General features: G+C 50.3%; 2 protein-coding genes across 4 annotated transcripts; one reads left to right on the top strand and one right to left on the bottom strand.

The window, feature by feature from the left end:
* The first annotated feature begins 23 nt into the window (after positions 1-23).
* commd9 (COMM domain containing 9) lies at positions 24-3174 on the top strand. 2 transcript variants are annotated; one of them, XM_061676375.1, is made up of 6 exons: positions 24-107; positions 619-730; positions 1606-1750; positions 1856-1890; positions 2670-2773; positions 2837-3053. In XM_061676375.1, the coding sequence occupies exons 1-6, from the start codon at positions 54-56 to the stop codon at positions 2957-2959; spliced, it is 573 nt and encodes a 190-aa protein (XP_061532359.1). In that variant the 5' UTR covers positions 24-53; the 3' UTR covers positions 2960-3053. The 2 variants fall into 2 exon arrangements, with proteins under 2 accessions (XP_061532359.1, XP_061532358.1); XM_061676374.1 differs by lacking the exon at positions 2670-2773 and having other exon boundaries at positions 2837-3174.
* On the bottom strand, positions 2944-17847 carry LOC133402522 (L-fucose kinase). 2 transcript variants are annotated; one of them, XM_061676372.1, is made up of 26 exons: positions 16791-17847; positions 16408-16492; positions 16124-16275; positions 15958-16008; positions 15591-15722; positions 15453-15525; positions 15129-15226; positions 14971-15051; positions 14754-14873; positions 13754-13913; positions 13570-13676; positions 13394-13495; positions 11174-11347; positions 10735-10808; positions 10312-10667; positions 10154-10228; positions 8893-9112; positions 6614-6780; positions 6298-6525; positions 5004-5147; positions 4811-4930; positions 4561-4748; positions 4374-4473; positions 3967-4190; positions 3797-3862; positions 2944-3563 (listed from the first exon to the last, which is right to left on the bottom strand). In XM_061676372.1, the coding sequence occupies exons 1-26, from the start codon at positions 17103-17105 to the stop codon at positions 3447-3449; spliced, it is 3729 nt and encodes a 1242-aa protein (XP_061532356.1). In that variant the 5' UTR covers positions 17106-17847; the 3' UTR covers positions 2944-3446. The 2 variants fall into 2 exon arrangements, with proteins under 2 accessions (XP_061532356.1, XP_061532357.1); XM_061676373.1 differs by lacking the exon at positions 2944-3563 and having other exon boundaries at positions 3664-3862.
* Between the last annotated feature and the right edge of the window lie 373 nt (positions 17848-18220).

Genomic DNA, 18220 nt, shown 5'->3' on the forward strand with positions numbered 1-18220 from the left:
GAAAAAAAAAAACCCCAAAAAAAACCACCTCCGCTTGTCACGTGACTGTCAAGATGGCTGCCACCCTGTCGAGCGAACATTTCGACAATTTGCAGCTTCTTCTCAAGGTTGAAGTATTTGATTCTCATTTTATCAACATCTAACACCCATAAAATCGTTTGTTCTGCTAATGTGATTAGCTCGATAGCGGCGGTTAGCCTCCATCTTAAAACAGATCTTAACGAAATTGCTAACATCTTTCTTCGTGTACTCTGAATGAAATTGAATCGATTACCGAGCTACGAAATCGATTTTTCTTTATAATCCTGTCTCGGTTTGTATTTAGATTGCAAGAAACAAGCGAATTGGTTGCATGTGGTTTTAACTAGAGGACATTCCTGCATGGAACTTGTTACTACAGGTGAAAAAAATCAAATCAAACCTTCTCATGTTGTGATTGCTCAACATAATGATTAAAGTTGTGTTCGTATACATGATCAGTTCATATAGTCGACGGTCGTCATAATTAAACAACGCAAACATGGAGTGGGCGCACCGTGCTGAGCACAACCTTTCAGAATGTGCAATGTGCTTCGTTTGAATTCTTAACGAGAGTTTTGTGTGTGTGTGTGTGTTTAGGCTCCATCCAAAGACTTTGTGAAGGACGTGTGTGTGCAGAGTCGCCGAGGTCCAAGTCTTCGTCTGACTCGGAACGCCGCCGCAGCACTCGCCGTCCCTGAAGCTCAGGCTGCTCAGGCACCTTCTTTCAAATTCATCACATTTTTTATTTTGACGCAACTTTCAAGACCCACAGAATATGCTGTCATGTGACAATATATGCATCCCACCTACCAAAAGAAAGACTCTCTTCTTTCACCAGAAAGTTGATTTCCACCTCTTGAAGTTGTTTAGTCGTCAGGAGTCGAACCCGGATTGCTTTTTCACACAAAAAACACAGAAAAGGAACTTTTTGCAAAAAGAAACATGACATGCTTTTGATGCAAAAATGTTTTACTTCTATGACATATCACCCCCCCCCAAAAAAAAAAGAAAATAACAATCATAAATATATAATAAATATTAAATAAGTAGTAATAGTAAAACAACCCAAAACAAGAGTGAGAAAGAGCTTCTGATGGCAAAAAGAATTTGCTTACAGCTCTGCAACTAAGAAACGCTGCGTGAGCGACGCTCCCTCGGCGCATGACTGGAGTTGGACGTTTTTTTTTTAAAACATGCCGTTCGCCCTTCATTCCACGAACTGCGTCATCTTTTCTTCCCACCGTGACACACACGTTATACTACCCATCACCACACATACGGTTTCGAGCATACAAATAAACACCCTGTCGGAGCGCGAGCGCCAACCTTGTCCGATTTCCGTCATATTGGCATTTCTCTCACACAATCGACGTGACGAGCCGAGATTCACCGCTCGATCTCGATCTTCTGCTCGAAAGCTGTGCTGATGCGAAACGGCGCCATCTGCTGGCGTCTGTTCAACATTACAGCGGTTTACAAACCCGAATTCCGCAGACGAGGCGGCCGAGATCCTCTTCCACGCGCACCCGTTGAAAAATGCACTTGACGAATATATTCTTAAAATGGGCTTTTGTATGTGTGCGCCTCAGCTGCTGCACTCGCTGCACGCGTTGTCCGCTCACGTCGTCTTCCGCAACCTGAGCTCGGCCGAGCGGGTGGTCCAGCTTTTTCCTGAGGGCTTCCACTCCAGCCTGAAGAACTTGCTCACCAAGATCCTGCTGGAGAACAGGTCAGCCACTCGGGCGACGCCTCCTGACCCCTGACCTTAGCCGCTTCTTTTTTGGCCTGCGGCCGGTGCGGTGATGTCACACTTTGTGCTTGTGATGTGTTTCAGGGAGATGTGGAAAACAGAAGCAGTCAGGAGTCAGAGTGAGTCTTTGGGAATCATTCAGTCGCGCGCTACTCACGACAGCGGGATTTTGATCGCCGACCTCCTAAATAGTTCCGAAAATCCCTTCGGAGGGAGTCGGGAATGAGGAATGATTGGGAAGGCAGTCTTGCTGACCCGAAGCCTTCCATTTTTCAGGGGGGTGGGAATATATTTTACCGATCGCAATATAGTTGTCAACGGGGGTGGAGCTATTTTAGCGATAGAAATACTTTTGTCAACGGGGGGTGCAGATATTTGCAGCAAGTCCTGGATATAACACCCTACCCTGACGCCAATGCTCTCCGTTAGCCTGTCTATGGCATTTTGCTTCTTTTTGTTTGGAAGGCAAATGTTTTTTTCTCTGTTGGATGTTTATTTTTGGAGTAAACATCAGCTTGAATCCTTTTTGAACAGTTGTTGAGCTGCCAAACTGCTGCTTGGTGAGAAATTATTTGAGTCACCATACAGCACGAGTATCTCCAATTTGCTCACAAGCCAAAGCGAAAAATCGTCCCGACGACAACTCGTATCTCGAAGATTCCTAAGTCTGGTCGCTGCTGGTATCTTGATTGGCCGTCAGGAACAAGCGAAGCGTCGTTTGTCATTCCCGTCTCCGCAATCACTAAAAACTGCATTTTTATACTCTAGATGATATACAGCAGTTGGGTATTCAGTGGAAACAAAAATAGTGCTTGGGCGCCCTTCATAACATTGTTACTGGCAGACGTTCAAGTCGGTCAACAGCGTACTGCCACTGTTTGTGTGTGTGCGTGCGTAGCCACGCTTCCCCAGCTGACGGCCGTGGACTGGAGGGTGGACGTGGTGAGCAGCTCGGACGCGCTCAGCCGGATGTGCGTCCCCGCGTGTCTCGTCCACTTCAAGGTGGGCTCGCTTCGCGCACGCGCGCACGCGCGTTTATTTACAGTGCGCACATGTGATTGACAGACGGAGGACGCGTGCGCCTCCGATTCCGTGTCGACGGTGGAGCTGAGCAGGGAGAGTCTGGACACCGTGTTGGACGGGCTGGGCCGCGTCCGGGACCAGCTCTCTGCGGTCGCTGGCAAGTGATGACGACTGGCTGCTTGTCGCTAGGCAGACTTCGTCATAACCGCCGCACTCAGCTCTATGAACAACAACCTGACAGGAAGTCACACACACACACACACACTGTCGATGAATCGGGGCTCTGTATTAAATATAAAATACACATTCAACAAATACATGCGTCTGGTGGCGAAAGCTTGATTGTGTCTTCATATTAATAAAGTGCTTTTATAAGACAACTCGTTTGTTTGAAATGTGTATATATCATAAATGGATTTGTGTACATTGTTGTGGAACTGTTAAGTACATCACATATACGACTTGCGGAATCCTGGCAAATGTCGACGGGTGAAATCAAGACCAAAAGAAAGCAGCGGGGTCGGATAAACCAAGCATACGGAATCGTTCTGCGTTTAGCGGAGACGTCCACTTGTCGAAAAGAAGCTGGGAAAAGTTTCACGTCAACGAGCGCTGTGTACTGTTCGTTGCTTTTTGCTGGATGAATATGAAATCAACTTTCAACTTGGCCCAACATCTCGCTTCCCGGCAATTCCTTTTCCAAAAATATCCTGGTCATAATTTCAAGTGATGAAGTCCACATCTTTTTAAAATGTATCCAGAGGCCTGTCTGACAATAACAAACGGATGATTAACTATTCATGTTTCGGTGAAAATGTGTTATATTGTAAAAAAAAAAAAAAAAGGTAAAAACACACAGACACACACTGTAGAAATGCATCAGGGCTCTGTATTAAATATAAAATCCACATTCGACCGCTACATTCTCATGCTGGTCAAAACATGATTATGTTATGTATCATATTAATAAAGTACTTAAATAAGGCGTGTGTGTGTTCATACTGGCTGGAGAACTGTGAGGCCATCCATGTCCAGTTGCACCGTGTGGACGCTGAAGTCTCCCAGACCCTAAAAGCACACACGGCACGGCGGGTCACCATGGGAACAAGCTGACACGACACACACGCTGACCACGGTAACGACGGGACCCCCGACGGCCGCACGTTACTGACCGGCGTGCGCGCGAGGACCCGGAGGACGGCGTCCTTCTGCGCGGGCCGGCGGGTGAGCAGGCAGAGGAAGCCGCCGCCGCCGGCGCCCGCCAGGCTCTGACCCAGGACCAGCGGGCGCAGCGCCTCCATCATCACGCGCACAGACGCCGGCTCGCAGCCTGGCGCCATCCGCTTCTTGTGGCGCCACGAACGATCCAGGCAGCGGCCCAACGAAGACAAGCAACCTGATGCCGTAAGTAAAAAGTACAAAAAGCGTGGGTGCCCACGAACCGAATGAGACACAGTCGGACCGAACCGTTTGGCCGGTTTTCGAAAAATGCGTACGCGCACAAATTTCAAATAGACTAACATACGCACGCGCACACGCACACACACACACACACAAGTGCAGTGTTGATGCGCCTGACCGTCAAGACAGGCACGTGCACAGTCCTCGCTGTTGGACACAAGCTCTTGAAGGTTGCGAACCATCGCAGGAAGACGACTGTACCAGCTGCGCACCACATCCTGTGAAAACGCACACGGGGGCACAATTGTCACTTCCAAAGTGCGGACGTGTGCATGCATGCGTGTGCGCGCGTGTGTGTGTGCGACCTGCAGCAGGTTGCGAGCCAGTCTGGTTTTCCCGGTGTAGACCAGCAGAAGGCGCTGCTCCAGAGCCTCCACGAAGCCGTCCGGGGGACGCAGGCGTTCCACGTGCACCCGCAGCGGCAGACGGGCTTGGGACCGGCCCACCTTAAGACCGCCCTCCAGACCGCCCACCTGGTCCTGCCAGCCCCCCCCTGGCGAGAGGAGAAAGCGACGCCATGGGATGCGATCGCGCGTGACGGGACATGTGGTTTACCAGTGGTGAGGACTTGTTCCAGGTGCAGTACGGCATGAATGAGCGCATCGCCTGTGTACGATCGCCCCGTGGCGGCGTAGACCGCCGCCAGCAGCGCCCCCGCCAGGATGCTGCTGGTACCTGCGAGCCGACGACATCACGACGTGAACCGATTGCTCGTCGGCGGCCGTATCTCTCGCCGAGCGTCTCTCACCGAGTCCCGAGCCGGTGGGCAGCGCCGACCAACCGTGGAGCTCCAGACCTCCGCTCCAGCAAGCAGTCAGCTGACGCCCTAAAGGATCTCGGGAGGACGGCGACACCACATCGGCACACACGCACACCGCCTTCAGCAGAGCACCTGACACGCACGCACAAGTTATGAGTAACAAGGGGACTTCTCACACCTGGTCAAAATGACAACAAGCCAACTTCACACACAACTGGTCACCATGGCAACAAGCTGACTTTACACTCCTGCTCACCACGGTAACAATCACACACCTGGCCTCCATGATACCATGCCAACTTCACGCACACGCCTGGTCACAGACCTGACAACCTTCAAAAATTCACTTGTCCAAATTTCCAGATTTTCAAACTTTTGTCAAGAACCTTACCACGGGACAATTATTGCAGTATCTTTTGTAATAGGGTAAAAATAATGCTGCATACTGTTCAAATGCACAATCATTACTCTATCATCGTAATATTTTATAAATTATGGCCTCAATATTTATTTGAATGTTTTTATTGCATCAACCTTGTAATGGCGGACGCAGTTGCAGCCTGAATCAAAGTACGTGAGATTTTGTCATGCTATTGTCAAAATTTGCCTTGACTACTGTTTTTTTCTCATGCGTAATGGGCACCCATGTATAATATGCACCCCCAAAGTTGACCTCCAAATTCTGGAAAACCCTTCAACCTATGTATAATGCATTTTTACAATGCATGATTTTGCTTCTACCCATATGATCAAAACATGAAATATCTGTATTTTGTTAGTTTCTTCAAGAATTATTCTGAAGTTAAGCACTGTATTTGAACACATAATATTTTTTTAAATGTACTTGCTCTTATTTTGAACTACTTTTATTTATTAAATTATGAAACACACAGTGCTAATTATTCATGTGTCTCTGGTGTGCAGATTTATGAGAACAGTTTCCCAGCATCACCTCGAAGTGTCGTTAAAGCACCAAAAGCTGCAGAAACGTGCGTACGCCAGCCATGCAGTTGGCGTGTAGGACGTACGCACCTTTTGTCCATGAGGCCCCTGGTCACAGGCCCATGTCACCATGGCAACAAGGAAACTTCACACACCTGCTCACCATGGTAACAAGCTAGCTTCAAACGCCTGATCACTATGGCTTCAAAAGGTGACTTCACACATCTGTGCACCATGGTAACCAGTAAACTTCTCTCTCTCTCTCTCTCACACACACACAACTGGTCACCATAGCAACAAGTTGAGGCAGACACACTCGGAAAAGGAAGTGAGGTGGTACCGGGCGCGTTGGGCTGGCAGTAGTCCTTGAGGTGGTCCATGGTCTCACACACCGTCTCCGTGGCAATGCCAGAGTCCCGCCCCCCGCTGTGGCTGACCAACAGGAGGCGGGGCTCTTTAATGCGTCGCGCGCGGGCGCCAATAGGCCGCCGCCCGTCAATCTTCACCGCCACGTTGGTCACGCAGCCGCCGTGCTCGAAGGCCAAGGGCGGTGTGTCGCTCCAGCCGCCTGGAACGCAGTCCGCACATTTTGATCATCTTATTGATCGTCTCATCGACGGTTTGTGATGTTTTCGTGCAATTGAGTCACTCATCACCAGCAAGATCGATTCTGGCGGGACACTCCACTTCATGCCACTGCTCAAGAGGCGGGAGCACCCCCTGGCCAATGTCCACAAACTTCTGTGATGACATCACAGCCCGGCGTAGCAGCACCTGGGCGGCGCCCTCGTAGTGGCGCGCCGCCCGCACCAGCAGGTCGGGCCTGTGGGGGGGGGAGTAACTTTAACAGCATCCCGGCGGATACGGTGAACCCCATCTACGTTGGTGGGGAGGTATAGTTTTACCAGTTACACACACTTTAAACATCCATCAATCCATTTTCTTGCGCTTATCCAGGGTCAGGTCGCGGGGAAGATCAGATCAAAAGATGAATATGAGACGAAAGTTCCGAATTCCAGCTTTCATTTCATGGTATTTAGATCTAGATGTGTTAAACAACTCGGTACCGAGCACCTTTTGTTTGAAGCCACCCACTTTTCATGTGAGCAAAAATATTGGAACAGATATGATTCAATGAACTTCAAGTGAATAACATTTACTATTTGGTGGCATAACCCTTACTTGGAATAAGCGCATCAGGCCTGTGACCCATTGATATAACCAGACTCTTGCATTCTTCATTAGCACTGCGTTTCCAGGCCTTTACTGCAGCCTCTTTCAGTTCTCGTTTGTTTCTGGGGCTTTCTCCCTTCAGTCTCCTCTTCAGGAGGTAAAATGCATGCTTTATTGGGTTAAGGTCCGGTGACTGACTTGGCCAGTCTAAGACTTTCCACTTTTCCCCCCCTGATGAAGTCCTTCGTCGTTGTTGGCCGTGTGTCTTGGGTCATCGTCTTGTTGCATGATGAAGCTTCTCCCGATGAGTTCGGAGGCATTTTTCAGTAAACTGCCAGACAAAATGGTTTCGTACACTTCAGAATTCATTCCGGTGCTACCATCGTGTGTTACATCATCCATAAAGACGAGTGAGCCCGTTCCGGAAGCAGCCATGACATGACCTCCACCGTGTTTCACAGATGAGCTTGTGTGTTTTGGATCACAAGCAGATCCTTTCTTTCTTCATACTTTGGCCTTTCCATTGTGGCTCATCTCTGTACTTCTTTGCAGAATCCAATCTGGCCTTTCCGATTCTTTTTGTTGATGAGTGGTTTGCATCAGGGGGAAAAAGTGGAAGGTCTTCGACTGGCCAAGTCAATCACCGGTCCTTAACCAAATAGAGCATGCATTTTACATCCTGAAGAGGAGACTGAAGGGAAAACCACCCCCAAAACACACAAGAACTGAAAGAGGCTGCAGTCAAGGCCTGGAAAAGCATTTCAAATGAAGAATGTCTGGTCAAGTCAATGGGGCGCAGGCTTGATGTAGTTATTGCAAGTAAGGGTTATGCCACCAAATTAATGTTATTCACTTGAAGTTCATTGAATAATGTCTGTTCCAATACTTATGCTCACTTGAAAAGTGGGTGGCTTCAAACAAAAGGTGCTCTGTCCCGAGTTGTCTAACACGTCTAGATGTAAATAACGTGAAAAAAATTGAAAAAGCTGGAATTCGGAACTTTTGTCTCATGTTCACCTTTTGATCTAAAGCCCAAATGCCTTCAGTATACAACAAAAACAAAGGAATCGACCGTCCCGTTCCAATACTTTTGGAGGGGACTGTAGGAAGGCGTGTCAGTGGAACTGAGGAGGTCTTCGGCGACTTACAACGTCCTGAGTCGACGCCGGACGGTGGACGAGAATTTCCTCGAAGCCACCCGGACGTTTTACCCGAGCGACCGTCAAAGCTGCGTTCTTTCACCTTCAGCTTGACGGCATCTCTTACCGTTGGCATCCACCAACGGGTTCGGGGACTGCCACCACAACACAGACCTTTATGAGCGTGTGCCAGACGCTCCCAGCAAACCCTCACATAATGTCGGGGTCTGTCCGATTAAATGACCACAAAGTCGATCATCGAACCGCAGCCTAAGGTGTCCCGGTGCCAAGTGCACATGGAGACACCCTTACGTCTGAACACGATGTTCATGATGGACAACCGGTGACCGGCACGTAGGTCCACTGGCAGAATTAACGACACGGCATACAGGATTTTACTGTAAAACTGACACATGAAACAAAAGAGAATATTTAAACACCAAAATGTTCAACTAAACCCTATTATAACAAAAGCCTCCTAACCTAATGCTAACATGTAGTGCAAAACCCCACTGACGGGCTAGCGAAATTCTAAACCTTCAAACAACTGCTACTTTGCCACATGCGGAGACGCAACACATTCAAACAGAGCGACAACAATACCCACTGACATATATTCTCACCTGCTCAGCCAATTAGCTCGCTGCTCCGCCAGGGCCTTGACTCCGCCCTTCACATCTCCCTTTTCCAACAGGAAGTAGGTGGCGCTCCATTTCTCGTTGGCGGACGGTCCGCTCCTCAGTCCGCCGCCGCCCTCGGCTTCGGCCCAGCACGTCAACACGTCCGCGATGCACGACAGGCAGCGGGCGGTCACGCCCGGCTGCGCTCCCTCGCTGACGGCCACTTTGTCACACAGAAATCGGTCCTCAAAACAAACACCGATCCCTCATGTCGTGGACCGACGCATGGCCCAAGTGAGACACGAAGATCTGTTCCTTTACGTAACACAGACCTTTCGGAGCGCCTAGGTCACAATTCCAGGAAAGTCCACTCCCATTCTCGGCGGCGTGAGGACAATCACAACAATCAGGGGATTTTCGCTCAAAACCATCTCACGGGGGTAAATAGCGCTCGCGCTCATTCAGTCATTCCAGTCAAAATGCTTCGTACGGCTGGAATGTCCACGGCAACCCGGGTAGAACGCAACGAGAATTTGGAAAATTGAACGACGGGTTCCGGAGAAATGGAATTTGCGGGGAAGGTTTTGGTGTGATGCTGCCTGAAGAAAATCTGGCCTTCCAATTAGAGCCAAACGGTTTGACCTCATGATTTCTCAACATATCCCCTCGCGCCTTTCATTTTGTCTGCTACGCGGGAACCTCTCCACTCTCCAATTGTCAGTTCAAAATATCCACCAACGGTATGGGCCGAAATCCCGAAGGGTTCTCCAAGTGGACGCATCAACATAACCGTAACGGTGACACTTGCCCTTAAAACGCGACTAAAATAGCGTAAATTGAACATTGCCGGTGAGAAGACCAGTGCTGCCAGTAGAGTAGGCCGTGTACATCAGTCACTCGTCACCTTTTATAGCGTGGTTTTTTTTTTTTTTTTGATAAGGAGGATCGTAGAAGTGCTTGAAGCGCTCATTCCGTGTTTTTTTCTCGAAAGTCCACAAAGACGGCGGCCACTTGTCATGTTGCAAGTGTCAACGTGTTTTGGTTCAGTTATCCAACCGGGTGAGAATGGCGCCTTCTCTGCTGCGGGTTGACACGAGTTCATTCTACCACGCGTCCCCCCTTTTGGGGGCCACCGACCCCAATCCTAACTGATGTTTCCCCACTCATCTCCTGACACGATGCAACACATCGGGGGACGCTCTGAGATAAAAGGAGACACGGCGACGACTCGGAAGATGAATAAAGTACGTACTTATGTACTAACCGTGGACATCGCCATCATCGTGTGACTGCTTACACTGTGGCTCCTCCCCCTGCTCAGCTCCACTTCCTGCTGCGACTGACAGGTGACACTTTTCATCAATACCTTGTCGTCAATCAGTAACTTGCCATCAAAAGCAAAAGCACAGACTGGCGTCTCACTGGTGTCCAGCAGCTCGAGCAGCGCCCCCTGCTGCCCGGCCGCCACGGCGGCCCTGAAGCTGGGCATCACGCAGACGTCGCTTCGCCCCGTCAGGGCGTCTCTCGTCCGCTTCCTGCCCGCCAGGAACAGCAAGGTCTCCCTCCACCGGAGCTCCTCCTCCTGGTGCGTGAGCGCCAGCACCTCCTTCAGGGAAAGTCGCCACGCCTCCCGCCAACGCCGCACGCAGCCGGCTCCGCCCAGCAGCCAGGCCACGCCCCCCGCCACGCCCACGCCACCCTCTCTGGGGGGCAGGGCCGGGAAGAGCCGCGCCTCGAGCAGGGAGCGCCCTTCTCCCTCCGCCCACAAGTCCTGTGGCCTGACACGCAATGACATCACTTCCGGTACCGCACCCGGAGGCCGAAGATCTAAGATGGAGGTCGTACTGTATGCCGGTCCTGCTGAAGACGACGCGCCAAGGCGCGTTGAGGAAGGACGCGCCTTCGTCATCGCAGCGCAGCTGAGGACAAACATCGTCACAGAATAAGGGACGTTACGGTGGGAAATGATGGGACACAACAGTGGACGCCGAGGACACGATGACATGACGAGGACGTAAAGAGAAATAATAGGGCGCATAATGAGACAATGTGAGATATTATGGGGCATAGTGGGACATGACAAATTAGAACAGGGTAAATACTGGCACATTATGGGACCTTGATGTATAATGGGATCTGATAAGACATAATGGGACAAGATGGGACATTCTAAGACAAAACGGGACGTGGCGGGACATAAGAAGGCAGAACGCGACGTGAAGCGACACGACGGGCCGGTGTTCCGCGTCAGCCGCCAGGGCGAGGTCCCAGTCCCGGCGCGTACCTCCAGGTCGTCCAGTCCTCCCATCGTAGTGTAGACCTTCAGCTTCAGGTCCCCCAGCTCAACGCGATGTCCCTGAATGATGACGTCATCACCCAGCGCCAGGCGTCTGACGTCGGGGGACGTGGACGCGTCGAGGCCTGACAGTAAACAGCCAGAAGGGACGCGCAGGGGACCCTGGCGCACAATGCGACGCTTGCGTCAGCACACAGCTGGCGACAACACTTGAATGTTTATGACAAGCCAGATTTCATTTGAAATTCATGAGCGGTGACGTCAAAATATCTTAAATATAAGCAGAGCAACAAAGATAAGGATTTGTTGGGGGGATTTTTGTCATTTCCCCAACTTGAGGTCTTTAAATATATCAATATTATACCTTGTACCGTATTTTCCCGACCATAAGGCGCACTTAAGTCTTCCATTTTCTCCAAAATGGACGGGGCGCCTTATACTGCGCTGCGCCTTGTGCGTGCACCGAGTTCCAACATCTATAAATGTTGTTGTGTGATGAGCGCTCCGCTTGACTTGTTTTTTTTAGCACTTCCTGCAGACACGCTTCTTACACAGAGGAAAAGCGGACGTGGCTGAGGACAGGGGAAGGCTGCGTGAAGTAGGACGCTAAAGCCACGCCCCCAGTAGGTATATAGCGCCGGGGTGTTTTTTTTTTTTTTTTTACTTGGTTAAATTTTCAACCAGTTCAGGGCGTACCCCGCCTCCTGCCCGATGACAGCTGGGATAGGCTCCAGCACGCCCGCGACCCGTGTGAGGAAAAGCGGCTCAGAAAATGGATGGATGGATGGTTACATTTTTTTACCGCTTGACTGACTGGGAGCATTTGCGGGGAGTGCATTGTGCAAAACAACATCGGTTTGGCTAAGGACCCCCGAATATGGCACCTACGAAGTGCACACGCTCACGAAGCACAGTTTAAACTGCAAGCTGTCAGTTACGCGGAGGAACATGGCAATCGAGCAGCCGCGAGAGAATTCAAGAGCAACGAATCCGGAGGAAGCAGGAAAACGAGCTTCGCCAAGTCGAGAAGACCAAGCTGAGTTTCCGCGGAAACAAGGCGAGGTGGCCCGAGTCGGATGGATTCGTGAGCAAAGAACAGCCGGGAGAAGCGTCTCCACGGTCACCATTCGACTGAGGGCAATAACTGGATGGATTTGTGGATGAGGATTGATCCAAAAAATAACATGAGTACATTGTTAAATACTTCGATAAAGTACAACCGAACTCAGTTTTGCTCCGGCTGCCTTTTAAAAAACATTGTTTTAGCGTGCATGCATGCTACCGTATGTTTTAATGTTGCGTATGTTTTACCATGCCTGCCGCCCAATAATACGGTGCGCCATATATATATATATATATATATATATATATATATATATATATATATATGTGTGTGTGTGTGTGTGTGTGTGTGTTAAATACAGAAATATACCCCGTAACTGAGACTGCGCCTTTTAATACGGTGCACCTTACGGTCGTGGAAATACGGTGCATCAAATTGTATCTTTTTGCTCAATCGTGGCCACTTTTGGCCAAACCCCCCAAAAACCTTTTTGGAAAATGGGTTTCATTCTAGATTCAGCCATTCAACTTCAGTTTTTGGAAGTCTGCTACCAGATGACATCAATTATCAATATTTGGACAAGGGAGCAATTTGATGTCATATTTTTGGAGTTTCCCGAAGAGTTAGTGTTTAATGACTTATGGGACTCCAGTGAAGCAAACGAATAAATAAAAAGAAGCGCCATCTGCTGGCTGTATAAAGACTACTATTTGCAGTACTAAAAAAGAAAACAATTCAGGTGAAACATTCAGGTGTACAGGGTGTTCCACCTTTTTTTCTTAAAAAAATAAATAATGGTTATTGTACACTTATGACAAACACTACTGATGTTAGTTAAAAACTAAGCTTCAAAATTATATTACATATTTGCACGTAACCAAAACGTCCAACAAATAGGTGATGCGAGCCGACGGTACGTTGTAATAACGTGACAACGATGTCATCAACAGTGCCCAAGTAGTGTTCAAAACCGTTCCATTTTTCATTTCACTCATGATTTACCGATGTATAAAAATCCCGTTTGTAGCGATTCGCGAGTCGAGAATGAGTGAACGAGCGTGAACGCAGTCGCTGTGTTCACACTCGTTCACTCATCTAGGTCCACATGAGTGAACCGTTCCAACCACAGCCAATGACCTCCTGACCTGCAGATGGCAGTGTTGCACCACAGCCCCGGTCGCCACGGTAACCATTCCCTCCAGAACGCTGTTGATGACCCGACCTCCTCCGCTCACGGCGCCGGCCACCTGTAGGGACACACACCGCCGGGCGGCGTCAGGCCCTCTGAGGACCGAGCGGAAGACACGTTCGAAGACGTCACCTGGATGTGGGAGAGGGCGTGTCCTTGTGTGGGGTCAGAGGTCAGACGGAGGACGTGTCGCCGCCCGGACAGAGTCATGTAGTCGTAGCGACCGCCCGGTACGTACGCTGCGGACGGGAAGAGGGCGCTTGAACGGCGGAGCGAGTCCACTTCGCGCCCGCTCGACAACGTGACGAGGACGCACCCAAGGTGAGCGGGGTTCCTCTCAGGATCCTGCGCAGCTCCTTCCTGCCGCGCCGCAACGTCGCCCCCTGCGGCCCGGACGCAGGAGCGTCGGCGCCCGACGGCTCATCCTCGCTCTGATCGCAGCACAAACACTTGAGCACGTCCAGGAACAGAGACAGCTGCAGAAACACGCACGCACACAACTTAGTCGTTCATAGTTTTTGCCACTGGATCAATCAAACTCCAAGTTTAAAAAACTAAATCAATCAATCAAGGTCACTTCAATTGAAATAGAACAACTGCACAAAGACATTTCTTGGCTTGGTAATTGATGCAAAGCTATGCGGGAAGAAACACAGACAATTTGAAAAAGAAAAATGCCAAAGACTTTCGGTATCCTTGACAAAACCAAAGATGTCCTCAATAAGAACTGATTGTATATTGCTCATTATTACTGCGGATGTTGGGTAAGAACCGACGAAACAAATAGTCACAAAAAGAGTAGCGAATACGTACAAATGATTACGCAGAAGAAAGCAATCCACTGTTGTGCAAATTCAACACCCTCAAACTAACTGAATTCAAAACAGCCCAGAGCAAAAAAAAGCCCCCAAAATGGTTTTTCAATTATAAATAAATTAAAATCGATCGAAACGACGGCCCCTATCTCGACAAACTCAAAAGCTACTCGTATCTGAAGGCACCGCCGTAGGTTGAAGCGAGTTGAAGAATTTTATTTAGACAAAAATTGAGCTTTGCCACCATCTTTGTGTCAAGGAACGATGCTAAAGTGAGTTGAGGTGTTTCCTTTTACCATTTTGTGGCATCTTTGTGTCAAGGAATTATGTTGAGGAAAGTTGGGAGTTTCATTTCGACAAAAATTTTGATTTGCCACCATCTTGTGGCATCTCGGTGTCAAGGAACTATATTTCGACAAAATAGTTCTTTGCCCATTTTTACTATTGGTTGGGCAGGCCGACCAACGGCGTGCGTTCACAGGAGCGGCGATGAGGAGCTACCCGGAGGGGCGGAGCTCCGGAGTCCAGGCCCAAGTAGGTGCAGCCGTCCAGAGGCGGAGTCACGTGCGTCTGGAGAAGTTTCTCGGCTGCCGAGCGGCTGAAGAACACCGGCCCTGACACCTGCGGGCGCGCGCGCACGCACACACACACACACACACACACAGGTTGAATGAGCTGATGCTCACAACACGAATGTTTCTGCGTGGGTGTGAGTCACCAGAGGCACTTTCCCATCATGCATCAGGGCTTGCTGAACCTGCTCCCGGCTCCCCTTGTAGATGATGTCCTTGATGTGACCCTGGAACGCCAAACCAATGTCAAGCGAGCACGAGCGTCCGTCGCGACTTGGCGGACGTCGACGGGGTTTCGTCTCACCGTCCGGTCGCTCAAGTAGACGCCGTGATCGGCGGCGTACGACACGTCGCCGGGGAGCGCCACGGCGCGGACGCCTGAGAAGCCGTCCCACGACAACGCTAACACGCGGCAGGTACGCGCACACGCGGATACACACGCACACAGACACATTTCCACACGTATAAACAAACAAAGGCAGACACGCGCAAGCGCACAGCATTGCACACAGAAACACACGACAAAATGTACACACATACAGACACACGAACACGCACACAGAGGTGTTGAGTAGTGTTGTTGCGTAAGCAAACGAGGATTTTTGAGGTGCGCGCGCGTCTTTCTGACCGAAGTTTTCAGGGATGCTGAACATCATGTCGGTGCTGCACACCCACACACCGGGAGGGGACCCGGGACAGACCTGAGAGGACGACCACAAGAGGAAGACGCACAGTGACGCACGCACGCACGCACACACGCACACACCTGTTGCGTGAGGCAGCGGATGAGCACGTCCACGCAGCAGACGGGGGCCTCAACCCCGAGCGCGGTGGCGGGATTCTCCGCGGGCAGCCACGAGAAGGCTCGGCTGCACGAACTCCACGGGAAGTCGCGACCCTGCGTGGACACACGCACGCGCGTGAAGGACAACGCGCACACACACAAGCTGCACAACTATCAGCAGAACCTGCACGAGTGTTTGCGGAAGCTGCAGGGACGGCTGCGTTCAGTGTGTGTGTGTGTGTGTGTGTGTGTGGGGGGGGGGGGTGGGTGGGGGCTCCGGTAAGGCACTAATATTTGCCAACAAACGTTGCCAAAGTTATCTGGGACTTCTGCTGAAGGACAAACTGACCGTGTGGAGGATGAGGATGTGAGCTTCATCCAAAACGTCCGCCGTCACCACCTGACGAAGCACAACGGGAAGTAGTCCAGGTCACATGATCACATTGCGGTACCAGTGATCGCGTGTGTCACGCGTGCACGTCTACATTTGCTTGCGCGCGTGTGCGCATGCTCACAGTGTGTCCCGCGCGGGCGCTCAGGTGCTCTGCGGCCACCAGGAGCGCGTTGAGCGTGGCACCCCCGCTGCCCAGCGGTTCCTGGCGGTCCTGCACCGTCAACAGCATCGCACCGGCACACACGCTTCCGCCACGCTGACGCAACTCCAACTCTGCAAACAAACACACACGCTTGTCGTCCCAGGATAACAAGCATACGGAGCACGCGCAGACAAAGACGAAGTGACACAAGTCCCGTGACGGCTGTTTTCCCGAGGGAGTGCAGGCGGCCGGGTGTACTGCACCTCTGTGGAAGGCGTAGACGCTGTCCTTGTGCTGGCAGGTGAGGACCACCACGGTCCAGCTGAAGGCGGACATGTCAAGCGGCTTCTTCCTTCAAAACGTCATCAAATTACGAACGTATGATTTGTATCTTCTTCCTTCAAAACATCATCTAATAAAATGGGACGACTTTATTATTTGGATTGGTTTTTCCCTTCAAAACGTCTTCTCGCTTGAGCTCGACGAGCACAACGGTTTGTACGCTAGCTAGCTAGCTAGCCTGGCACGGACAAATATGCCAACCGATTGGTAACACTAACCAACTTTGCATGAGTGACTTTTCGACGGGAGCTATTTCGTCGCCGGTTGTCTGTTCGGGTTGAAAAGTGACGAGTGGTTAGCTTACATGTGTACCCCAGTCGCAAACTCCGCTGGTGGCTTTTGGCCCACTCGCGCTGTCGTACGGCTCCAATAAGCTTCGTTTGTTTAACTCTTGAGAACGTCTCCACCGGGCGGTGACTGCGCTTGGCGACGCTTGCCAATTCATTGTGCGCGTGTCGACGGGGCGGCAGCGCGTTTCGCAAAGTTCGGTGCCGTCCGAATGGTCCTCCAATGGGGGAGGGTGATTTCCGTGTGTTTTCTTTTTTTTGGGGGGGGGGGGGGGGAATTGTACTAGGGAATAGTGATGGGCACGGCAGTTCTTTTGAGTGTACTGAATCATTCGAATCAGTTCATTCAAAAAATTCGTTCATCGAATCGTTCAGTTGTTTTTCACAAAATCATTCAAGTGCTTCTTAATGCAGCCCTATGGGGGGCACAAGCCAGTGCAAACTGTAGGCCGGTCCCAAGCCCGGATGAATGCAAAGGGTTGCGTCAGGAAGGGCATCCGGCTTCAAACTTTGCCAAACAAATATGAGCGTTCATCCCAAGAATTCCATTCCGGATCGGTCGTGGCCCGGGTTAACAACGTCCGCCACCGGTGGAAATTCAGCTACTGTGGGTCGAAGTCGAAGAACAGGTGGAAAGCATCTCTGCTAGGATGAAGGGCAAAGTTTATAAAACAGTAGTGAGGCCAGCCATGATGGACGGTTTCGAGACAGTGGCACTGAAGCGACAACAGGAAGCAGAGCACATGAAGATGTTGAGGTTCGCTCTCGGAGTGACCGGGTTGGATACAATTAGAAATGAGCTCATCAGAGGGACGGCCGAGGTTCGATGTTTTGGAGACAAAGTTAGAGAGAGCAGACTTGGATGGTTCGGACACGTCCAGAGGAGAAATAGTGCGTATATTGGTAGAAGGATGATGAAGATGGAGCTGCCTGGCAAGAGAGCGGGAGGAAGACCAAAGAGAAGGTTGATGGATGTCGTGAGGGAAGACATGAGGGCAGTTGGGGTTCGAGAGGAGGATGCAGGAGATAGGCTCACATGGAAGAGGAGGACTCTTCTTGTCATCTGATTCGTGGAAAGCGGCTTTGAGTGTCTTGAGAAGCGCTATAGAAGTTTCATGTGTTGTTGTTATGATGATGAATTAAAAAGCTTTACTAATCGCATTAGACGCAGATGGAATGATATATATGTGTATGTAAAAACACGTATTAATTTACATGTATTTTAAATCATCTGTGTGCTTGACTGACTCAACATTAGCCGTTAGCTTGAGGAAACGGCTGCTCGTTGAAAGCTAATCCCCGCGAGGACGTCAGGATTTGCGGTTCAAATCACTCATGAGTACGTTCACTGCGTAGTACGTCGCTCCTTGCGCAAACTAATCATTCGTCGTACGAGTACATCGCTCCTTAGCGGACCACAAACCAAGAAGCTGCATGAACAAATCAC

The sequence above is a fragment of the Phycodurus eques genome, chromosome 5 (assembly GCF_024500275.1).
Source record: "Phycodurus eques isolate BA_2022a chromosome 5, UOR_Pequ_1.1, whole genome shotgun sequence".
Lineage (NCBI taxonomy): Eukaryota > Metazoa > Chordata > Actinopteri > Syngnathiformes > Syngnathidae > Phycodurus > Phycodurus eques.

What these genes read in the sequence shown, in the direction of transcription:
- commd9 (XM_061676374.1), top strand. Translation starts at nt 54, where the DNA reads ATGGCTGCCACCCTGTCGAGCGAACATTTCGACAATTTGCAGCTTCTT. An exon ending in ATTTGCAGCTTCTTCTCAAG is followed by an intron (nt 108 to 618) that starts GTTGAAGTATTT and finishes GTGTGTGTTTAG; the next exon opens with GCTCCATCCAAAGACTTTGT. An exon ending in AGAAGCAGTCAGGAGTCAGA is followed by an intron (nt 1,891 to 2,836) that starts GTGAGTCTTTGG and finishes TGTGATTGACAG; the next exon opens with ACGGAGGACGCGTGCGCCTC.
- LOC133402522 (XM_061676372.1), bottom strand. Translation starts at nt 17,105, where the DNA reads ATGATTCAGTACACTCAAAAGAACTGCCGTGCCCATCACTATTCCCTA. An exon ending in CGTCTACGCCTTCCACAGAG is followed by an intron (nt 16,276 to 16,407) that starts GTGCAGTACACC and finishes GTTTGTTTGCAG; the next exon opens with AGTTGGAGTTGCGTCAGCGT. An exon ending in CGAGCTAATTGGCTGAGCAG is followed by an intron (nt 6,781 to 8,892) that starts GTGAGAATATAT and finishes CCCCCCCCACAG; the next exon opens with GCCCGACCTGCTGGTGCGGG.